This window comes from Strigops habroptila, chromosome 1, assembly GCF_004027225.2.
Source record: "Strigops habroptila isolate Jane chromosome 1, bStrHab1.2.pri, whole genome shotgun sequence".
In the NCBI taxonomy this organism is placed as follows: domain Eukaryota; kingdom Metazoa; phylum Chordata; class Aves; order Psittaciformes; family Psittacidae; genus Strigops; species Strigops habroptila.
In genome coordinates this window covers 17,729,512-17,748,038 of record NC_044277.2, presented here as the reverse complement: position 1 = coordinate 17,748,038, position 18,527 = coordinate 17,729,512, and the positions used below count along the sequence as shown (strand labels likewise).

Below are 18,527 nucleotides of genomic sequence, written 5' to 3'. Positions count from 1 at the left end.
ATCTGGGTGAACAGAGGCGCTGCCAGCCAAGGCTACACCCTGTTAGCAGCTACTTCAGACAGCATTTTTTAGCAGCTTCCAAACGTACAGCTCAGCGTGTAGCCAACCACACAGGGATACCTTTACAATCACGTATGCACACCCTGATTTATTAAAGACCAATGCTTTTTATCACAGCTCCCCGAGCTGACAAAGACCCGTATCCAACTCCCCCGGGGCCCGGCAGCGGCCCTGCCGCGCGGAGCGGACCGGGCTGGGGCAGGGGGCAGAGGGCGTGGGCTGCCGGCGGGGCTGCCCCGCGGAGGCGCCCCGCCGCCGCCTCAGCAGCCGCTCGCTCCGCCACCGCCGGCGGCGGCAGCGGGCGCAGGGCGGAAGCCCCTAGAGCGGGCGCCCGCGCGGGTTGGCGGCGTGCGGGGAAGGGACGCGGCCGGAAGGGGCGGGCCCGTCTCCCGGGTGACCGGAGGCCGACATGGCGGCGCGGGAGGCGGCGGTGCGCGCCCGGCTTTGAATGAGGGGAGGCCGTGGCAGGGCGCAGGGTGCGGGAGCGGCCCCCGACGCCCCGCGCCCCCCGGAGCGCCCTCCCGCGACGGGCAGGTGAGCAGCGGCCTGCGTCCTTCGCCTGCATGTGCCCGCTTCCGCCTCGCCCCGCCGTGGTGTGGCTGGGCAGGGGGCCCGGCCTCGGCGCTCTCCTGCCTTAGGGCAGGCCCTCCTGCTTCTCCCCCAGAAGCGCCCCCGCCCCGTTCCCCCCCGTGCTCGGGACGCCGTGTAGCCGCCGCCGCACCTGCGCCCCGCGGGCCTCGCCCGGCGGCGGGCCTGCCCCGGAGCACGGGGCCCGCGGCCGCCCCGTGTCTGCTCGGTGCGGGGCATGGCGGGGCGGGGGGACCTCACTGGCTGGACAAAGCGTGAAGCGACTGACGAGTAGATCGGCAGCGTTTGGGGGCCGGGGGGCTTGGCACCCGGTGGGGAAAGGGGAGGGGGGCACGTCCTGTCAGAGCTGGCGGGTTTAACCTTTCCCGGTGTTTCTCGGGGCTGTGTGGGACCGCGCTGCTTGGGGTTACCTAGTGTGAGGTTTTCCTTTGTTTATGCTGACTGACAAATTGCATGAAAGTTAACGTGAAAGTTGCTTAGTACAGTTTGAAAGACTTAAGTATCTGTAACAAGTCATAGAAAACTTAGGTGCTGCCGTCTGGCCTCGGTGCTGCCTCTAATTAAACCCTTGAGGCCGGGCTGTTCTGTAGAATGGTGGGGCACTATTTCATGGTCATGAATTCTCAATGTGTCTGCGTTGCACATATAATGTAAACAGCATAGCTTGCTGCTTTGTAGTCCTTCTGGAAGTACAGACATGCTTTGTAGAGTTTTCTTTAAGCCATCTTGGACAGTATGTCTTGTAGTGTATCTTGATTGTAAATAACGGGTGGTTGTCGAGACAGCAGATGTTAGAAGATGATTTTATGGTGCTAACAATGAGGGTGTGTTAATTTTTCATCTCTGGCTTTCCATGTAGCTACAGATAACTAAAGTCCAGGATGACTAATAATGACTGGAACAGAACTGGGGTCTCGAACTGTGGTTCTGTGCTTGAGAACTTCTTAGTGTTGTGAATTAGTGCATTATGTCAAAGACTTCTTGCAAATGTGAACAAAGTTGAAGTAAGTATTATGGGATTGCATGACTTCAATCCTTGTGTTCTGTATGCTGGTTTTCAGAAGGCTGTGGTTTATATAGATAAGGATTGTATATAGAATTTAGAATTTCTAATTCAGAACAGAAAGCTTCACGAGTTCACGTGAACAAGATTGGAACTATATTTAGTTTCTTGGAGAGGAAGGGGTGAGATGAGGTGGTATTACTATAAAAGTTTTGTGGGTCTGGGAGTAGCACGCTTTAAAAGAAGTTGAAACTCTATGTCGTGTAGTGGAGTGTTGGGTGTCCAGGAATAACTTGGTAATTGCCAGCATGCACCAATTTTTACTGCCTTTAATTAGGCAAGCACACATTCCTTCTTGAATTTTGACATCTTCTGCAGCTCCTTTTAGTCTTGAAATCTCTTGCTGGGTTTGAGCACCTTGGATCACTTAGTTCACAGGCAGAGTAGTCTTTTCCCAGCTACCTGGAGGATTAGTGTCAGAACTACAGTACCTATACAGACATCCACCAACTACCTACTTATAGATAGACAGGAGGTGCCTCCTCATCTTTCCTTTGAATTCTGCTTCTCTCTCTCATACCATAGTAGCATGGCTTCAGAGTTCAGTCATGCTGCCATTTAACCTATCCGTTTATCAACTCAGTGTTGGAGACATTGACAAGTTCTTTCCTTCTGCCTTTGTGTTCCAAATATTATGTCTCTACATGAAGTGATAAAACAAACAAGCAAACGAAACCACAAACACAGAAATCATCCAGGAAGAGGAGAGTGGAACCTCCTCATTAGGCTACAGACTCATGGTTTCTTTCTTTGAAACGCAGGAGATGCTGGTTGTGTCTTTCAGTACCTGACTGAATGCTGTTCCTGAATCATTATGTTGCCCTTTTTAAAATACAGAAAGTCTTTGTACATCCTGTTATGTACATGATTTTGAGGAGGGTTTGTGTGCTTGAAAACGAACAGGTTTTTTAGCTCTGTCTAGTAACCTTCATAAAATTCCATCTCCCTATAAACGTAGTTGGGCATCTGCATGGTGGTGTGCCTGTACAGATGTGGCCACTCTACTTTTGTAAAATTTCATACAAAATGAACTTCTAAGAAATCCTATCCTTACCAGTGAAACTTTGGACTAATCTTACGGTGCTTGCTAGTGAAGACACACTGGTTCAGCTGTGCTTTTGTGGAGTTTTGGTGCTGACATATGTAAGCGCTTAAGGCCATGTTAGTCTTTTGTACTAGGAAGCGAACATTTCATTTTGCTTTAGAAGGGTGAGGCTTTTTTTGTGGCTACTTATGTAAATGTGTAGTTGGCAGGGAACCTTTCAGTTTCAGACACGTTATTTTTAGTCTCGATTTAGATGCCATCCTTTGTCTATTTAGCTAGCTGTGTTTAATGTAAGTTAAAGTCACTGTTACCAAGGTGTCTTCATGTATTCATTGCAGAGTCACAGACAAGCTGATGTGAAAGAGAATATAATCAATTCGGAAAGCAGTGGTAATTTAAGGCAGAAATTTTGAAGATGGTGACTCCTAAAGAAAACTACACAGTAACAATCAGTCCTCATTGTAGAGGAGCAGAGGTGAGGAGGATAGGTGCTCTGTTGAGTGTTTTAACATCTTTTTCACTGACAGTAGGAGCTGAGCTCACTAAGAGAGAACAAGTCTCTGCAGCATTTTCAGTGCCACAAAGTGACTGTATTTTACAATTGGCTCTGTCATATGAAATAGTGTTTAAGTGGCACATTTAAGTATGTGCAATTAGGTATGAAAGAGGAAGTGCTTCCCCACATGACAACCTGCTCATTGTACAGTGATGGCCAGTGAGAGTCCTGCTTATTGTACCACAGCTAACTGACTCGGACTACGTGTGCCACGGATGATTTGAGGGTTAGTGTCAGTGAAGTCAGAGGTGCCAGAGTTCTAATGAGGCCACTGCTGCAAGCTGAAAGCAATCAAGAAATATTTCAGTTCAGTAAACTTCTGAACTTTCCCTCCCTTTGCTGTATTTCTTTTATGGATCTATAAAATGTTTTCAGGGATGAGTTGCCTCATTCTTCTGATCTGGGTCTAATGTGTTTAACGTCTTACTGCTGCTGTGCTTTAATCCTTTCTGTGCTCATTTTCCATGTAAGCAACTGCTGTGATTTTTTTACCAATAAAGGCAGTATGAGCTACACAAGTCAAACTCCAGCTAAATTGAGTGTCTGTTACAAAATTGTTGCGTTGACTGATAGAACCAAATTAATTGAGAATCATGTCCTGATTTATTTGCTTTCTGTTGTAATGGAACTTAAAAGTTCAGTTGACAGGAAGCCTGATAAATATAATACATTAGAAGCAATCTCAATAATGGGAGAAGGAAAGTTCCATCTCATTTTACAAAGGGGAAGCTGAGGCATGAGGCGTGATATGCACAACAGTGTATCAGGCTGATAGACAAATCCTAACAGATTTCCTGAATTCTAGTCTAGAGTTTCACCTTTGCCATCTGTTAAGAAATGTTCTAGGACTGTATATGTCTCTGTGCCATCCTGCATCATAGTTGGCTGCCGATGTAATTGTAGTTCCTTTTGGGATTGATTGTCAAGGAAAGGCTTAAGAGAAGAAAGGAAAGAAGACTGTGGCCCTGCCATTTAGCATTCCACGGTCCAGTATTTTTTCCCATTCATGAGATGAGGAAGATACATGGCTGTGCTTCTTTCCAGTGTTTGAGAAAGATGGACAAGAAAAGAATGAACACTTTGTTTCACTTAAAGTTTACACAATTGTTTACCATTACACAGGTTTAGTGTAGTGATATCAGGGGAATTAAGTTTGCAGTGAACTCAAGAAATATTAAGGTTCCATGTGTACATATTTATTCATGTAACTGCTTCAGAATATAAGATTCTTTACCTTTGAGAAAATTAATTAACTAAATCAAAAAAATCCCCCAAAAAACCAACAAACAAAAAACCACCACAAATCCACCAAAAACACAAACCCAAACCAACATAACCGCAAAGGCACCAAAACCCCCTCAAAACCTTTAGCTAACATTTAACTTTTCTTTTTGGGTAGTGTTGTCCTTAGAGCCACACTGCAAATGCTTCAAATGCTACTTCAGCCACTGGGGAGAATGTTTGACTTGTCTTAATATTGAGCCAATAATTTAGTCACAATTCTGTTTTAAACAACTTTTAGCATATTGCTAAAACTAATGCATATATACTGCTTCATGTCTGAATTAGCAGTATAAAAACTGGTTACACTGATGAAAGTACTCTTTAAAGGTAGATGATTGCTAATACTACTATGGCTAGCTGACAGCATATTGTTGCCAAAACTCTGGTACTGCATCATACATAGAATCTGTAGTGTCCAGAGCTTAACTTGATTGGGAAGACTGCAATCAAATTTCGGTGAAGAGGCAGGCCAGACAGTACTTACTGTCTTGAAGGGCCTAGCGCTGCCAGAGTTGAAGTGAAATGCAGCTCTAACACAAATACATGATGTGATTGTGTGTCTCATCTCAGAAACTTTTGCATGACAAATAGAAAATTGAAAGGGACAAGTTACCTGGTAGCTATCGAACCCTGCCAAACAGGCATACTGGTGGTACTGGAAGAGTAGTCACTCATGTATAGGAATGACCTGGGACAAAAGGATTGACTTCTGGTGGCTAACTCTTGTCAGCAGTGGACTTCACAAGCTTGCAAGACAAGATTTCTTGTGGATTCTGTTTTTTTTTTGCTTTTGTTTCTGTTAAGTCAGTGCAGCATACAATTTCATATATAAAAAAATGGAGATTAATTGAAAAACTGAGGTTATATATATACGTACACATATATATATTTATATATATGTAACTGATACATGTGAGTATTGTTTTGGTTTTAGTTTTGCACTTAGGTATTTCCAGGACTATATTTAAATAGTGTTTAATACTTAGTTATATTATCTAACAAATGAGCACCAATAAAAAATAAGCTCCATGAAGCTCACAAATCCCATTATGTACTTTTTAATAAAATCCTCAGGGCAGTATTGGAGCAGCCTACCTAATGATCCACCTTCCTGACTTCCTAACTTAAAGCCTGGAATATAAAAAGTGATTTAAATGCCATAGCATATTTGAAATCAAGCTGTCCTTCCATGGAGTACTCATGGCCTGAGGAAAATGTCACAGGGCTGCCTTCTCTTCTCACCAGGAGGTACGTTAAACTTGCAACAGAAAATGTTGTTACACGTGTAGACATATATGACGAAAAGCTATTCGTGAAGCCTAACCTCTTATTCTTTACTCTGCAATGTTCACCTCTAGAAGAGAGAAGAAGGATCCTTGAATTACAGTAGATTATTCTGGCTCAATCTGTACCTGTGTAAGGGAATCTGTTGGAATAGTGTGAAATACTGAGTATTGAATTCTCTAGAATATCAAATTGACACTGAAAGAAGCCTAAATGGCTTCAGCCAAAGGTCATTATTTTCTCTTGGCTGGGTTTGCCAGCATGATCCAGTCTGGAACAGGGATATTGATAGATCCAGGGGTTAACTGCTGCGATAGTGCACACAAGTTGAACAGAGTCTTTCTTTGCTGATGATTTTTCAGTGACGCTGGTTCTAAAATAAACAATATTTGTTCTCATCATACATTTCCATCAAAATGGAAGCTAGACTTAAACAGCTAATTTTGGGTTTTGGTTTAATGACTAAATTTATAATTTGTGTATGCAAGACTTGCTCATGCAAATGTGAGCTTCTTTCTGATGATTATTCTGTTCTTGCATTGCTAGTGTTCAGTGCCATTGCTAGTGTATAAAACTGCAGCTGTACAGTCACTGCAGTTGGTTGCCCCCACTTCCCCTTTAAAAGTATTTCTAACTGTGACTTTACCTATGATTATGTGCTGTTTCTGTAAAGGCTGTATATATTCAGTACTTGCATTATTTATACCAGTGAAATGTCCTGATAGTAGGTAGGTAGTGTCTGTGCTCCAGGTACCTCCTCTCTCTTCTTGCATTAATATAGTTTCATAGAATTCTCCTTGCTTATCAGCAGCTAAGAAGTTGACTTTAAGAACTATGTAAAGATGTATAATCCTCTATATCTAACTTCTTTTCTTTTGCAGGAAGGGTTTCTCGCCATGGCCATAACACAGTTTCGACTCTTTAAAATCTGTACTTGCCTGGCAGCAGTGCTTTCTTTCATTAAAAAGTTAATATGCAGGTAAACACGTGTGATTTAATTTGGTTACCTTGTCTTTTTTAATTATAGGTTCTTGCACTTCTTTCCTTCTCCCAACATCCACCTGCCACTTTTCCCAGTTCTGATTTTACTAATTGCAAAACAGGACAGATAAAAACTAAGTCAAATTCATGCTTTAATCTTCTTACTCCTTCAGAATTCAAAAGTTTACGTTGTGCAGTTGTGAGTTATGCAGCTATCATATCGTCGAATGATAGCTCTAATGAGTGTTTTCTAAACAGCTATGACAGGGTTTTAAAAATGCCTTTTAAAAATATCCTGTGTCAAACTTAAAGCAAAATTGTTCTCTGCATTTTTTATAAGTACTTGGCAAGTGATACTTTGTTTTTTTTAAGAGATTTGATTAATGGCAGCACCCATCCAGTCATCAGTCAGTAGGCTTTCATTATAAATATGTGATTCTAATCTTGCTTTGTCAAGAAACAGTTGCCTGAAACTTCAGATTCTTCTGCCTATTGAAGGTTCCTTCAGAAGTTTGGAGGACAGTGATTAAAGTTCAAGGAAACTGGTTTTCGTTTGGGATTTTTTTTTTTTAATGAACATAGCTTATTTTTTGCTTACTCTTGTAAGTCATACATAGTGATCTTTTGAGTTGTAGACCCATGAACATAGTAGTGTAGTACCTAGAAGCATTCAAAAGCCCTCAAGAGTTACAGCTGTACATTAGCAGAGTTCAAGAGAACAGTAGCAGATTACCTGAGGTACATCTCAGCGCTGCTGTCATGTGAAGTACTGCTGCTTCTTGCCACTCTTAGAGAATGTTGTTTTACATAAACAAATAGCCGTCTAGAGAAATGTTTTCTCCTTTTGTGTATGATGGCTACTACTTTGCCAGTGAGGTTAAAGCATATGCAGAATATGTGGTAGACACAAATTAAATGTTTATTCCCTGTTCACCTTACTTATCCCAAGAATAAGAGGCAGCTCTCAACTGGCTGGTAAATTCACTACAGATCTAGTGAAGCTTTAAAAAGATATATTTTAATGCTGCATACAACTGTATAGATGTCAGCCTTAGTTCTGTGATTTCAATTCCAAATTAAATTAAGAATACTTGTCGTGTAAGTTCTAACAGAAATCAAAACACTGAGCTGATGGTAGCTTCTGTATTATGTAGACCCTTCATCTCTCTAAGTGTGAAGCTAGCTTTTATAAGCAGATAATTGTTTAGTAGGTGTAATGACAGTATTTTCCTCAGTTTTTCAACTTCTGAATGAACCAAATCCTTGAAATTAACAGCTGAGGAACTGCTTGGGAGTAAAAAGAACTTTTCTTCTGTGAATAGCAGTTAGTTGAAAGAATGAAAATTTAAAATCTTTCACATAAGCAAGTCAGTGGATGAAATTAGTTCAGTCCATTAACTACAGATGTTTCTCCTGTTTAATGTTAGCTGCAAAGCATAGCTTGGTCATTTCTTTCTCCTGTAATGCTCCCCTGCACATGAGTGTGCTTGATAACCAGCAAACATGATTTAATTAAACATGCATTTTAATTCAGTGATTATGAACTTGTGCTTATTTAGATTATATAGTTTACATTAGGTTTTCATTTAAACAAGTACCTGTAGAGATCATGCATCTTTCTAGTAGCGTAAAGCCTACATGTGGTACTAGTCATCTCGTTAGTTAAAACTTTTTCTGTTTTATATATATAAAAGCCTGCCTGAATGCACTGCTTCCAGAAAATAAAATATATAAATACAAAAAAGGATGAAACTTTATTCTGTTTAAAATCTCTAGCTGGCTTCTCCAGCTGAGAAATCTGCATACTGCTAATTAGTAAAGAGAAACAAAACCCAAGAGCAGCATCTTGTTCCCTTTGTAGAAAAAGAAGTGGAGATACATAGCCTTCCTCAGTGCTGCCCTGTGTAGCATGTTCTTTCCCATGTTGTATAAGAGAAGGTGGTGTCGGTGTAATCATTTTGGCTAGCTGAATGTTTGTTATAAGCCACTTCCTGGAGTCTTCTATATCCTGTAAATAGGGGAATACATATAATTGCAGAAGTGATGGCTTAGAATAGTATTAAAGATACATATGTTGTACAGGTCTGAAGGATGTTTCCAAGCTTGGGTTTCCTTTAGAGACATCAGCTAAATCTAGTCAGCCAGAACCAGAAGTCTCTAATGCGTTTGAAGAAACAGCATTTTCACCTTCCTTTACCCCTAGACTGTTGCCTTCCAGTTTAAAGGGACAGTTTTTTAAGGGGGCTAGAGTTAATTATATAAAACTTGCATATTTGATGATAGCACCTGATCTTAAGGAAGAATCTGTTGGGCTTGAAGTAAGAAAATATATCTAATCACTCACCGGCATGCAGCGGAGGTGGTATTACAAGCAATTTGGCTATTCTGAGTTAATGGTAGAATGTTCTATAATAGTAAAACTAATGGGTGTGAACTCAAAATTGTAGTTTCCCAGTTTTATTCTCATCAGTAATAATAAATAACACTTAAGTTTTCTGAGCTGTATAAAGTCATTTACATGACTATCTTGCTATAGGAAATTGCACAACTTGGGGAAAAAAAAGAGTGTGACCCTGAATTTCATTCTCTTGTGTTGTAAGGTTTTAAAATATACTGAATGTCAGCTAAGAATATTTTAATTATTATTGTGATCTTTGAATGGTGTCATTAAGTAAACATCTAGGTGCTTTATTTGCATTAGTGTTCAGTGAAAATTATTTGATGCAGCTGCTGAAATGCTTTAATTAAAACTGTTGTGTAAGTAAGTAGAAGCATGTATTGAACAGAAGCTGTTGACTTGCATAATCTCATAGTACTTCTGTTTAGACTTTGAAGGAAAGTGTTTTAGAGGGGCTTTCAAATCAAGCAGCTCAGAAAGCGGTTTGTCAGACAACATCTAAGACAAGTAGAAATATTTCTCAGTTTACAGTAGAAATGGTTATCATTGAACAAATGTAGATCAATAGTGCTTGCTTTATAAGCACTGACAATCTAAAAATGGGAACTGTCTATATGCAAATAATGGAGTTAATTTGTCCATTTTCATAATTTAAAATTGCTTCTCCTGTATTTCCACAGCAGTTTGAAAAGTAAATTGGAAATTCTTGTAAACACCACTTTAAATTCATGATGAAATTCCTTCGTTTAGCAAACTTTTACTGGCAGTAGTTAATACTAAAGTAGTTTAAGGACTGAATGTTTTAGCCATGACTATATTCAGCAGTGCTGTTCTCAGACTTCCTTTTTGGTTTTTTTAAACTTAGTGCTCATGTTTTCAGAGCTTGGAGGAATCCTACATTTTTCTTTCAGGTCTGGAAGAGGGCGAAAGTTAAGTGGAGACCAAATAACTTTGCCAACCACAGTGGATTATTCATCTGTTCCTAAACAGGTAATTGCTTAAGCAGTAAGTGACTTAATAAATAATCACTTAGCAGAGTGATTACACCAATCCTATATAACATTAAGTACGTATCTTAGCAAGATAAAGACAGACAAGTTTTTACTCACAGATAATATTAACTTGTACCATATACTTCTTATTCAGCCTGAAGTAGAAGACTGGTCATCATGGGATGAAGATGCACCTACCAGTGTGAAGATTGAAGGTGGCAATGGTAATGTGGCTGCTCAGCAGAATCCTTTGGAACAAATGGAACCTGATTATTTCAAAGATATGACGCCAACTATAAGAAAAACTCAAAAAGTAAGTATTGCACTTTCAACTGTGCTTACGGAGGGTTTACCTTCCTTTAAAATAGGCTATAAATAAATCAGCAACTTAGGGAAGGTGCTGCTGGTAAAATTAAGCTGTCCTATTGAAATGAGATCAGGTGCTGATGTGTAGTCTAACATGTCCAGTTAAAAATACTGACTCTTTGAGATCTTAGCGAATGTGATGCTAGTTCATATCTACATCTTTAGTCTTAACATTATTGAAAACTTATAATTTTATAGTCTGAGGGCTCTGGAAAATATAATGTGAGAACTCTCAAGTTCTGAAAATGGAACTACTGCACTAAGATACTTGTGCTTATACCCTTCCGTTATTTGAACAGAGACATTCCATGTCATGCTGTACTGAAGTTTGAGGTAGCAGCACTGCTGTTTCAGAGAACCATTCACCAAGTTATATTGGGGAGGCTGGAATTAGGAAGCTGATATTTCAGAATAGCTTGCTCTTCAGATACCCATTTTTATTATGGAGACAAGACAGAAGGGCATATCCACAAGAGCATCGACACTGTAAATAAATGCTGATTAAGCTTCTGGTAATTGCAAGATTTGTTTGTATGTGGAAATCTTCCAGCTGGGTACTTACAGCACTTTGAGTCAGTTGGAAAACCTTTTTCACAACAAAGGCAGTCAAATACTGAAACAGATTACCAGAGAGGTTGTGCAGGCTTCATCTCTGGAAGTTTTCAAAATCCAGGTGGATTAGCCCTGAGTACCTTCATCAGCCTCGGAGCTGACAGTGCTTTGAGGAGGAAGTTGTATTTCAGCGCTCCTGAGGCCCTTTTCAGCCTGAATCTTCCTGTGGTCCTATGAACTGGAGATGATACTGGGGTCAGTTTTCTGTGCATTCAGGATCTGCTGTATTCTGTGGAACAAATTCTGCGAAGGATTTTTATCTCTCGAAATCTGGGGGCAGAGGTACCACTGGAGAGGTAGATTTCTCCTCGAGAAGAGCTCATGCTGCTTGAGTACTATATCCTGGGTTTGGCTTAAATGTACTTTTAGGGGTGACTGCAGGCACCGTAAAGAACATTCCTGCTAGCTTTGCCTTGTTGCCACCCTCAAATATGAATTCATGTTTGTTGCTACCAAATCTGGACTGGAACCGCAAGATCGGAGGTGGAATCTACTCGTGTTACCACTCATATCTACCACGTATGAAAATGGAACCTCAGTCAAATAACGGTGTCTCTCATTGCTAAATAAGATGGTCTAGTCTGTTTTTTTTCTTGCATTGGTAGTAGCATTTGTACAGTCAGTGGATCTGGGAATCTGCCTCTTTTGGAATTGGCAGAAGTGTAAAGTAGGCTAAATGAAATAAGTAAGTTCATATCTTGAGGTCCAGACACATAAGGGATGCATGATTTTAGCAACTGTCTTGAATTTTCTAATAAGCCTTTTAGGGGAAGCATTAGTGCATGTTTTTAGCCAAATCAGTACAGAGCTTTACCAGTTAATGTGATAGTGAATTACATTGCAGGTATTGAAACTTAAATTGTCTGCACAGGTATGCTACTGAAGTAGCTAAGAGAGCTGCATGTTCCAAAGCAGTATAGCTGTGCAGACAGCACTATCCTCAAGGGTAGTATCACACAGTGACTGTTCATGGAAACAGGGTTTATCCAAGGAATATGTCATGTAATTGGTAGCTTGTATGAGTACAGGGAGATGTGTCTATTTGATCTGTAATCACAGATTGAGTCACATTAAGTCATATGACTTAAGAAAAAGCTGGTAGGGGGAGGAGGGAGTATTTGTGTCTTTTGCGTTTAGCTTCTCTTCATACCAGTTCCTCTGGCTGTACAGCTTCCAGAGCCTGAGCAAGTTTGAGGCAGTGTGGTGGTGTGTATCTGTATCCTCACAGGCACAGAGTTAGATGATCACCGAGGAACCTGTGCAGTGCTTTGACTCACTTTTCCTTCCTTTTTTTTTTTCAATATTTTCAGATAGTTATTAAAAAACGAGAGCCTTTAAATTTTGGGATACCAGAGGGAAACACGGGATTCTCTAGCAGATTAGCAGCTACACAAGATATTCCTTTTATTCACCAGTCTGTAAGTATGTTCTAAGTATCGATCTTATACTTGACATTTAAATGACTGTTCTGTAAGAGAATGAATAGTCTGCCTAAGGTCTGCATTGTGGGAAGCAAGAGGAATAGTTGTGGAGTAACGTAAATTGTTTTAAAATTGAGTATTTGGTTCGAAGCAACGAAGTAGTTAATCTAATTTTAACTAATGTATTCTACTGAGAAACTTAACAGATCAGTGATAAAAAGGTAAGAAGCTTCCAAACACTTGTATACTTGTGAATCTTCTAAAGCAATGGGCTATACGTTTGGGGTTTTTTTATTCTACACAGTGAGTTCCTAACAAAAAGGTAGAAGGCTTTTCTGTTTGTTTCTTTTTGAAAGCTTCTGGTTACCTTGGTCCCATTTTTAACTTTCTGCTTTTCCCTTCTTTTCTGTAGGGATTGTATTCTAACAGTCTCCTGATTTTTTGCTCTTCAGCCTTTTTAAAAATAGACTAGTTAACCAACAGCCTGGCTACTTAGAGGGAGATGCTCTCCCTCTCTTCCCCTTTGCCTTCTTTAATGTTGCTTCTGCTTTGGTTAACATAGTGCACAGAAGGGTCATACCACTTCCTTAGACTGTCCATAATGAAAATAATTCAGGAAAGGAATTCTAGTGAAGAAGAACAGCACTCAAGCGATAGTGGACACACCAACATGTGGATGTACATGTTGGTTTATCCATGCAACTTCCAGAAATATACTTTCTACTCATTTCAGCTGCTCAGCTTATCTTCTCCTTCTAAAAAGGCACTCCAGTACTTCCTTCCTTCCTTTGTTACCCACCAATAAAAAAAAACCCCAAACAAACCTCCAACAATTAACTGGAAAAAGTCAATATAAGAGAAGAGGAAAAAGCATAGACAATCAGCTGAGAAGTATCATCATATCTCAGATATTTCTAGAAGTCTGAGGCATCGAAGGTAAAAATAAACATTTTATCACATTTTTTCATGTTTTCTTTTGTTTCAGCCTGAACTGGGGGACTTGGATACTTGGCAAGAAAATACTAATGCCTGGGAAGAAGAGGAAGATGCTGCCTGGCAGGCAGAAGAAGTTCTTAGGTAACTGAAAATAATGTAACATCATGTAAACTTTTTATGTGTGAAAGGCTCAAATGCAGGTTGGTTTGTTGTAACCTTTCTGATAAGGGTAAGAATTGTTAAACAAGTCTTAAGATACATGATTTTTATGCATCAGAGCTTTATGTAACTGGTACTTGGCAGAATGCATTTTGGATCTAATTAATTGAGTAGATGAGATAGTAGGGGAAATCTGCAAAAAAGCATTCTGGTCAACTGTTTATTCTAATATTTGGGGAAGTTTACTTTTCTCAACCAGCAGAATATAGGGAAGTCACCAGCACCCTTTTGATGCATTAATGATAGTAATACATTCAAGCAATTCTAATTCTGTCAGTCTTCTTCTGCAGCAGCCTCACATGTGAGAATAAGGTCATAAGGCAAATATGCTTGTAAACTTAATCAGACACCTCTAGGTGTGCGCTCCGGTCAGCATCTTGGGTTTGATTTTATTTTAACCAGTGCTGAAGCTGTTTCACCTCGTCTTTCACTAATGGATCGCAGGAGTATGAGCTTTGTGATATGAATGATGTGGCTTGGGGCTGGTTTTGTTCTAAGGATAATACCTATTCCCATAAAGTGTATCAGTAGGCTCAGTAAGATCTTTGATCTCTAAAGTGAAATCTGTTGAGACTTAATCTATGGTACATCAGACGAAGAAAATGAAAAACAGTGAAAAATGCTGTTTTGATTTCTTTAACTGAAGAAATGAACCAGCTACTTTTGCTGACTGCAGAAGCTGTGTTGTACTTTACTTAACCCTTGCCACATTCAATTACAGACATTTTTAGGGTGCTGAAAAGAAGTATTCAAACTTTCTGAAGCAGGGACTTGTCTTACACAGACCAGCTACTAGTTTTCTCACAAGCTCCATTTTTCCAAGTGTCATCCTGTTTGGTTGAAGCTGTTCTAACCATTTCAGCCTGGCACCTTGACTATTGAAAGGCTTCAGCTCAAGTGGTTAATTTTCATAGAATTCTTTTCCAGCTCCACTAAAAATATCAAACTTTACTGGTTTTAGAAGAGATGTGTATGTGTCCGAATATTTCAAATACATGGAACGAACATGATCAGAACTGTAACTGTCTGTATTACGTACTGCTTGGCCAGCTATGAATGGCCACCTCGGTACAACTGATCATTGTGTAAGCTGTATCCCAGCTGTGTGAAACTGAACTTTGTTTTATTCATGACACACCAAATTACAATGTTTTTCTGTAATTGGGGAAAGTGCTGGCTGATTTCTAGCCAGATTGATAGGAAATACCTTCAGGGCTTACAGTTTCTCTTGCAGTAGACATCTGTGGTATAATTAACATCTGACATTTAACATAAAACTTAAGTATAGTACGTGACAGGCCTGGCTCTGCTTTCAACAGACTGTAGTAAGGAAGTCATCTGGAGTTTCTTCTTAATACTAGGAGACTGCATCTTGGTCTACAAAATGATCTGGAGATTTCAGACTGCTACATGGGGGACAGAGTGCCCCTGACCCTGCAAAGAGTTAATGCTGATTGTACTCCAGCCGTGCCTATTGAGGATGAATGTGCAGGAAAAGTAAGGTCTCCGTTAGCTAGTGGTGTCTGGATACCCCTTGGTGCTCAGCATTCAGAAGTATCTTAGAGTGGAGTAATTTTTGTGTAGTAATGGAGTACAGATCAATCATGCAAAAATGGGCTGTGGCCTGCTAAATAGCAGAGAAGACTGGATTCTGTGGCCTTTCTGGTGAGTTTTATGCCTGACAGTTGAAATAAGCATGCACAGTAAGCCACATGCTTCCTGGAATCAAAGCATGCTGAAAGATAGTGCTGAGGAGTAGAGTATTAGTGCCTGAGAAGTTCTTGTAGTCTGCCTTTGGGGCTTTCTCCTCACTTCCCAGCACGTTCTGGGCTGAGATGCACTGAAATTTTCCAGTCAGTGGGGAATCGGTGTAGAAGATGATAAACTGGATTTTCAGTTAACTGAAGTTAGCTAGAACTTCATTTCTTTTGCAAATTGTAGATGCCCACCTTCACCTTTAGACTTTCTAATACCAATGAAGTTGGTTTTTCCCATTGGGAACAGTTAAGCTAAATGCTGGTACATTTTTAGTTGTGTTGAAGTAAAAGACCAAATGGAAGGAATGAATACTTTCCTGGCTTAAACAACTTGTATCATTCCATCCAAATCCCTCTGAACTCCTTGCTTTGGAACTCAGAAAAAGTGCGTCAGATATGGCTGCAGTTTGTCATGTGCTTTTCTTCCATTGAGAAAGGAAGTTTGGAATAGAGATCAATGTTTTGAATGTTGACCGAGTAAAAGAGCAGTGGAAATGTAATCACTTTGCAGCAAGCTGCTTGTTTATATTTTTTGGTGACTTCAGTTCCTCCATTTGACGTGACGTGAAGGTCTCTCATCTGGGCATAACTGAAGTCCAGTAAAACTACTCAGCCAGTAGAGGGCGCGGAAACCACTTCTCCGTGCAGCGTTCTGCAATATGCAGTTTTTAGTAGGGAGAAGAAACATGACCTGGTATGACTTTCCTCACTTCAGAATTGCAAATGAATAGCAGCATTGCTTAGCACCTCATGTAGCTTTTTGGAATTCTTTAACATGCTGGCTGGTGTACATGCAGCTTTTCCCCTTCTGCATCAGTTCAGAGGTGTGGCGAATGTAAGAAAATCTGCTGCTGTAAAGTGGCAAATATTATTCCTCTGCATATGCTCAACCGTCAGCACTGTCAGCGATCTGCTCTCTGGTGGGACTTAGAATAGTGGGTCATGATCTCAAAAATACCCCAACATTTGGGCTTATATTAACTTGGAAGGTAGATCCTGATCTGAATGGCTAATTGCATTCTTCCCTGACAGACAGCAAAGCAGCTTAATAGAGTATAGGAAAACTTCTAGCCATTAATAATCAAGGGAAACAATGAAGGTATAAAGTAAGTGCAATCTTTCTCCTGTCAATACAAAGATAGCGTAGTCTTTGTACCTCATATTTTGAAGTTTTGTGCTTATTTTGTGCATAGTTGGAATCCACCAGAGAGGGTTGCTGCAGATGATGATCCTTTTAATTCTGTATATTTTACACATTTAAGTGGATGTGCACAGGTAATTTAGATTCATTGAAAGTTAACACCTTACTGCCCTGTCAATTTGCTTTCTTTGTTCTCTTTTAATGAGCAATTCTACTGACTCTGTGTTAAATTTCAGCTTTTCAAGTTAATGAAGCTTCATATTTATTTTTACAGTCCTCTTGCAGGCTACATAGCAAATCTTAAATATCTAATAAACTGAATCAAAAGTGGGAGTGACCATACGCCATTCTAATACTACTTATGCAATACAGGGGAGAGAGCTGTGATGTGCCACTTGGGGTATGGATCCAGTTGTTGAGCCTGCGCCACTCAGTGATGTAGCTGTAGTGGGGGAACAAAATGAGTGGAATTTTGCGTTGTTTTTGCCTTTTGCTCTAGTGAGCTCTCTATTTGTGGAAATTGGAAACCTTTTTCTGTAGACAAATTCTTTGAGCTAGCACATAGTGATGTCCAGGGATTTATAGCAGTGATGAGGAATAATGCCAAAAGGATGCACAGGTGAGAACTCTTATTTCATTTTCTTAAAGACTATTGTTTATTCCTGTACTGAACACAAGAGTACAACACAGATCCTGAGCATGTGAAAGGCAGTGTCAGAAGTTATCATCTCGCCTGATCATGAGGGAAATACTTGTCGTACTTGCATTACCAAGAGAATAACTACTGATGCTTCTGCTGAGGGAAGGGGGGACCTCAGTTAGTGTTCTAGGCAAGTCAAATTGTTTTGGTCTGAATTTGAAGAAACAGGTAATCATAATAGTCAAAGCATTAGATAGCTTTTTATTTTTTTCTAAATAGCTCTAGGCCTTATAATAGCCTTATATTAGTCATATACTCTCACTGATTCTCTTAACTCTCAGTCTTTGGGAACTGAGTGGCTTTTAAATTGGAAAATAATTTAACAAATATTACTGCCTAAGACTAGATTAATCTGGAGAAAAAAAAGGACTTCAGCACAATAAAAGAATAACTGTTCTGAGCCCAACTACAGTAAAGTGCGGCTCTGTTTGATTAGTTGTAACAACCTATTTATTGATGGGAACTTAAGGTATGACCATGCTAAAAACTGGTTTCCTGTTATTTAGCAATTCCCATTTTCTTTAATTACAGACAACAGAAGATAGCAGAAAGGGAAAAAAGAGCAGCAGAGCAGCAGCGGAAGAAAATGGAGAAAGAGGCCCAGAGGCTAATGAAAAAGGAACAAAACAAAATTGGCGTAAAACTGTCCTAACAGAAACCAGGCATCAACGGCAGTGCCAGTGAAGAAGAGAATTTCAGCTCTAAAACATACATATTGGTATTGATTTTAAGTATTTCTAGGACTTCAACATGCTGCTTGGTTTCAGTGCATTCTTCAGGTCATCTTGGAATCCAGGATTCTCCCAAAATACCTTGAACTACTAGTTGGTTCTCTTAAAGGAGAAAAAGCCCACAGAAAATCATGCCTTGATGGAATCACGATTCCTGCAATAGTTCTATTCCAGCGCCCTTCTTTGCAGCAGAAGTGATTGAGCAGGGATGTTGATTGAAAGACATTCTTAATGAACAGCTCAAGCCTAGAGAAAAGAATGTAAATATTCAGTGGTGGGAAATCTACTGTATTGTCTGTGCTTACCTGAAACATGTAATTAAACAGTTTTAAAGAACCCTTTGCTTCTTGCCTGGTAAAGAATGTCTGCCTTTGCCTTTTTATAAAAGTATTT

The 18,527-nt window shown here is 40.1% G+C and overlaps 1 protein-coding gene across 7 annotated transcripts; it reads left to right on the top strand.

The window, feature by feature from the left end:
- The first annotated feature begins 430 nt into the window (after positions 1–430).
- EBAG9 (estrogen receptor binding site associated antigen 9) lies at positions 431–18,470 on the top strand. Of its 7 annotated transcripts, none has more exons than XM_030477380.1 (8): positions 455–594; positions 5,671–5,844; positions 6,762–6,859; positions 10,171–10,249; positions 10,406–10,564; positions 12,540–12,647; positions 13,636–13,727; positions 17,935–18,470. In XM_030477380.1, exons 3-8 carry the CDS (start codon positions 6,777–6,779, stop codon positions 18,053–18,055), a joined length of 642 nt encoding a protein of 213 aa, XP_030333240.1. In that variant the 5' UTR covers positions 455–594; positions 5,671–5,844; positions 6,762–6,776; the 3' UTR covers positions 18,056–18,470. The 7 variants fall into 7 exon arrangements, with proteins under 7 accessions (XP_030333222.1, XP_030333231.1, XP_030333272.1 ...); XM_030477403.1 differs by having other exon boundaries at positions 10,125–10,249; XM_030477394.1 differs by lacking the exon at positions 455–594 and adding an exon at positions 1,310–1,652.
- The last annotated feature ends 57 nt before the right edge of the window (positions 18,471–18,527 follow it).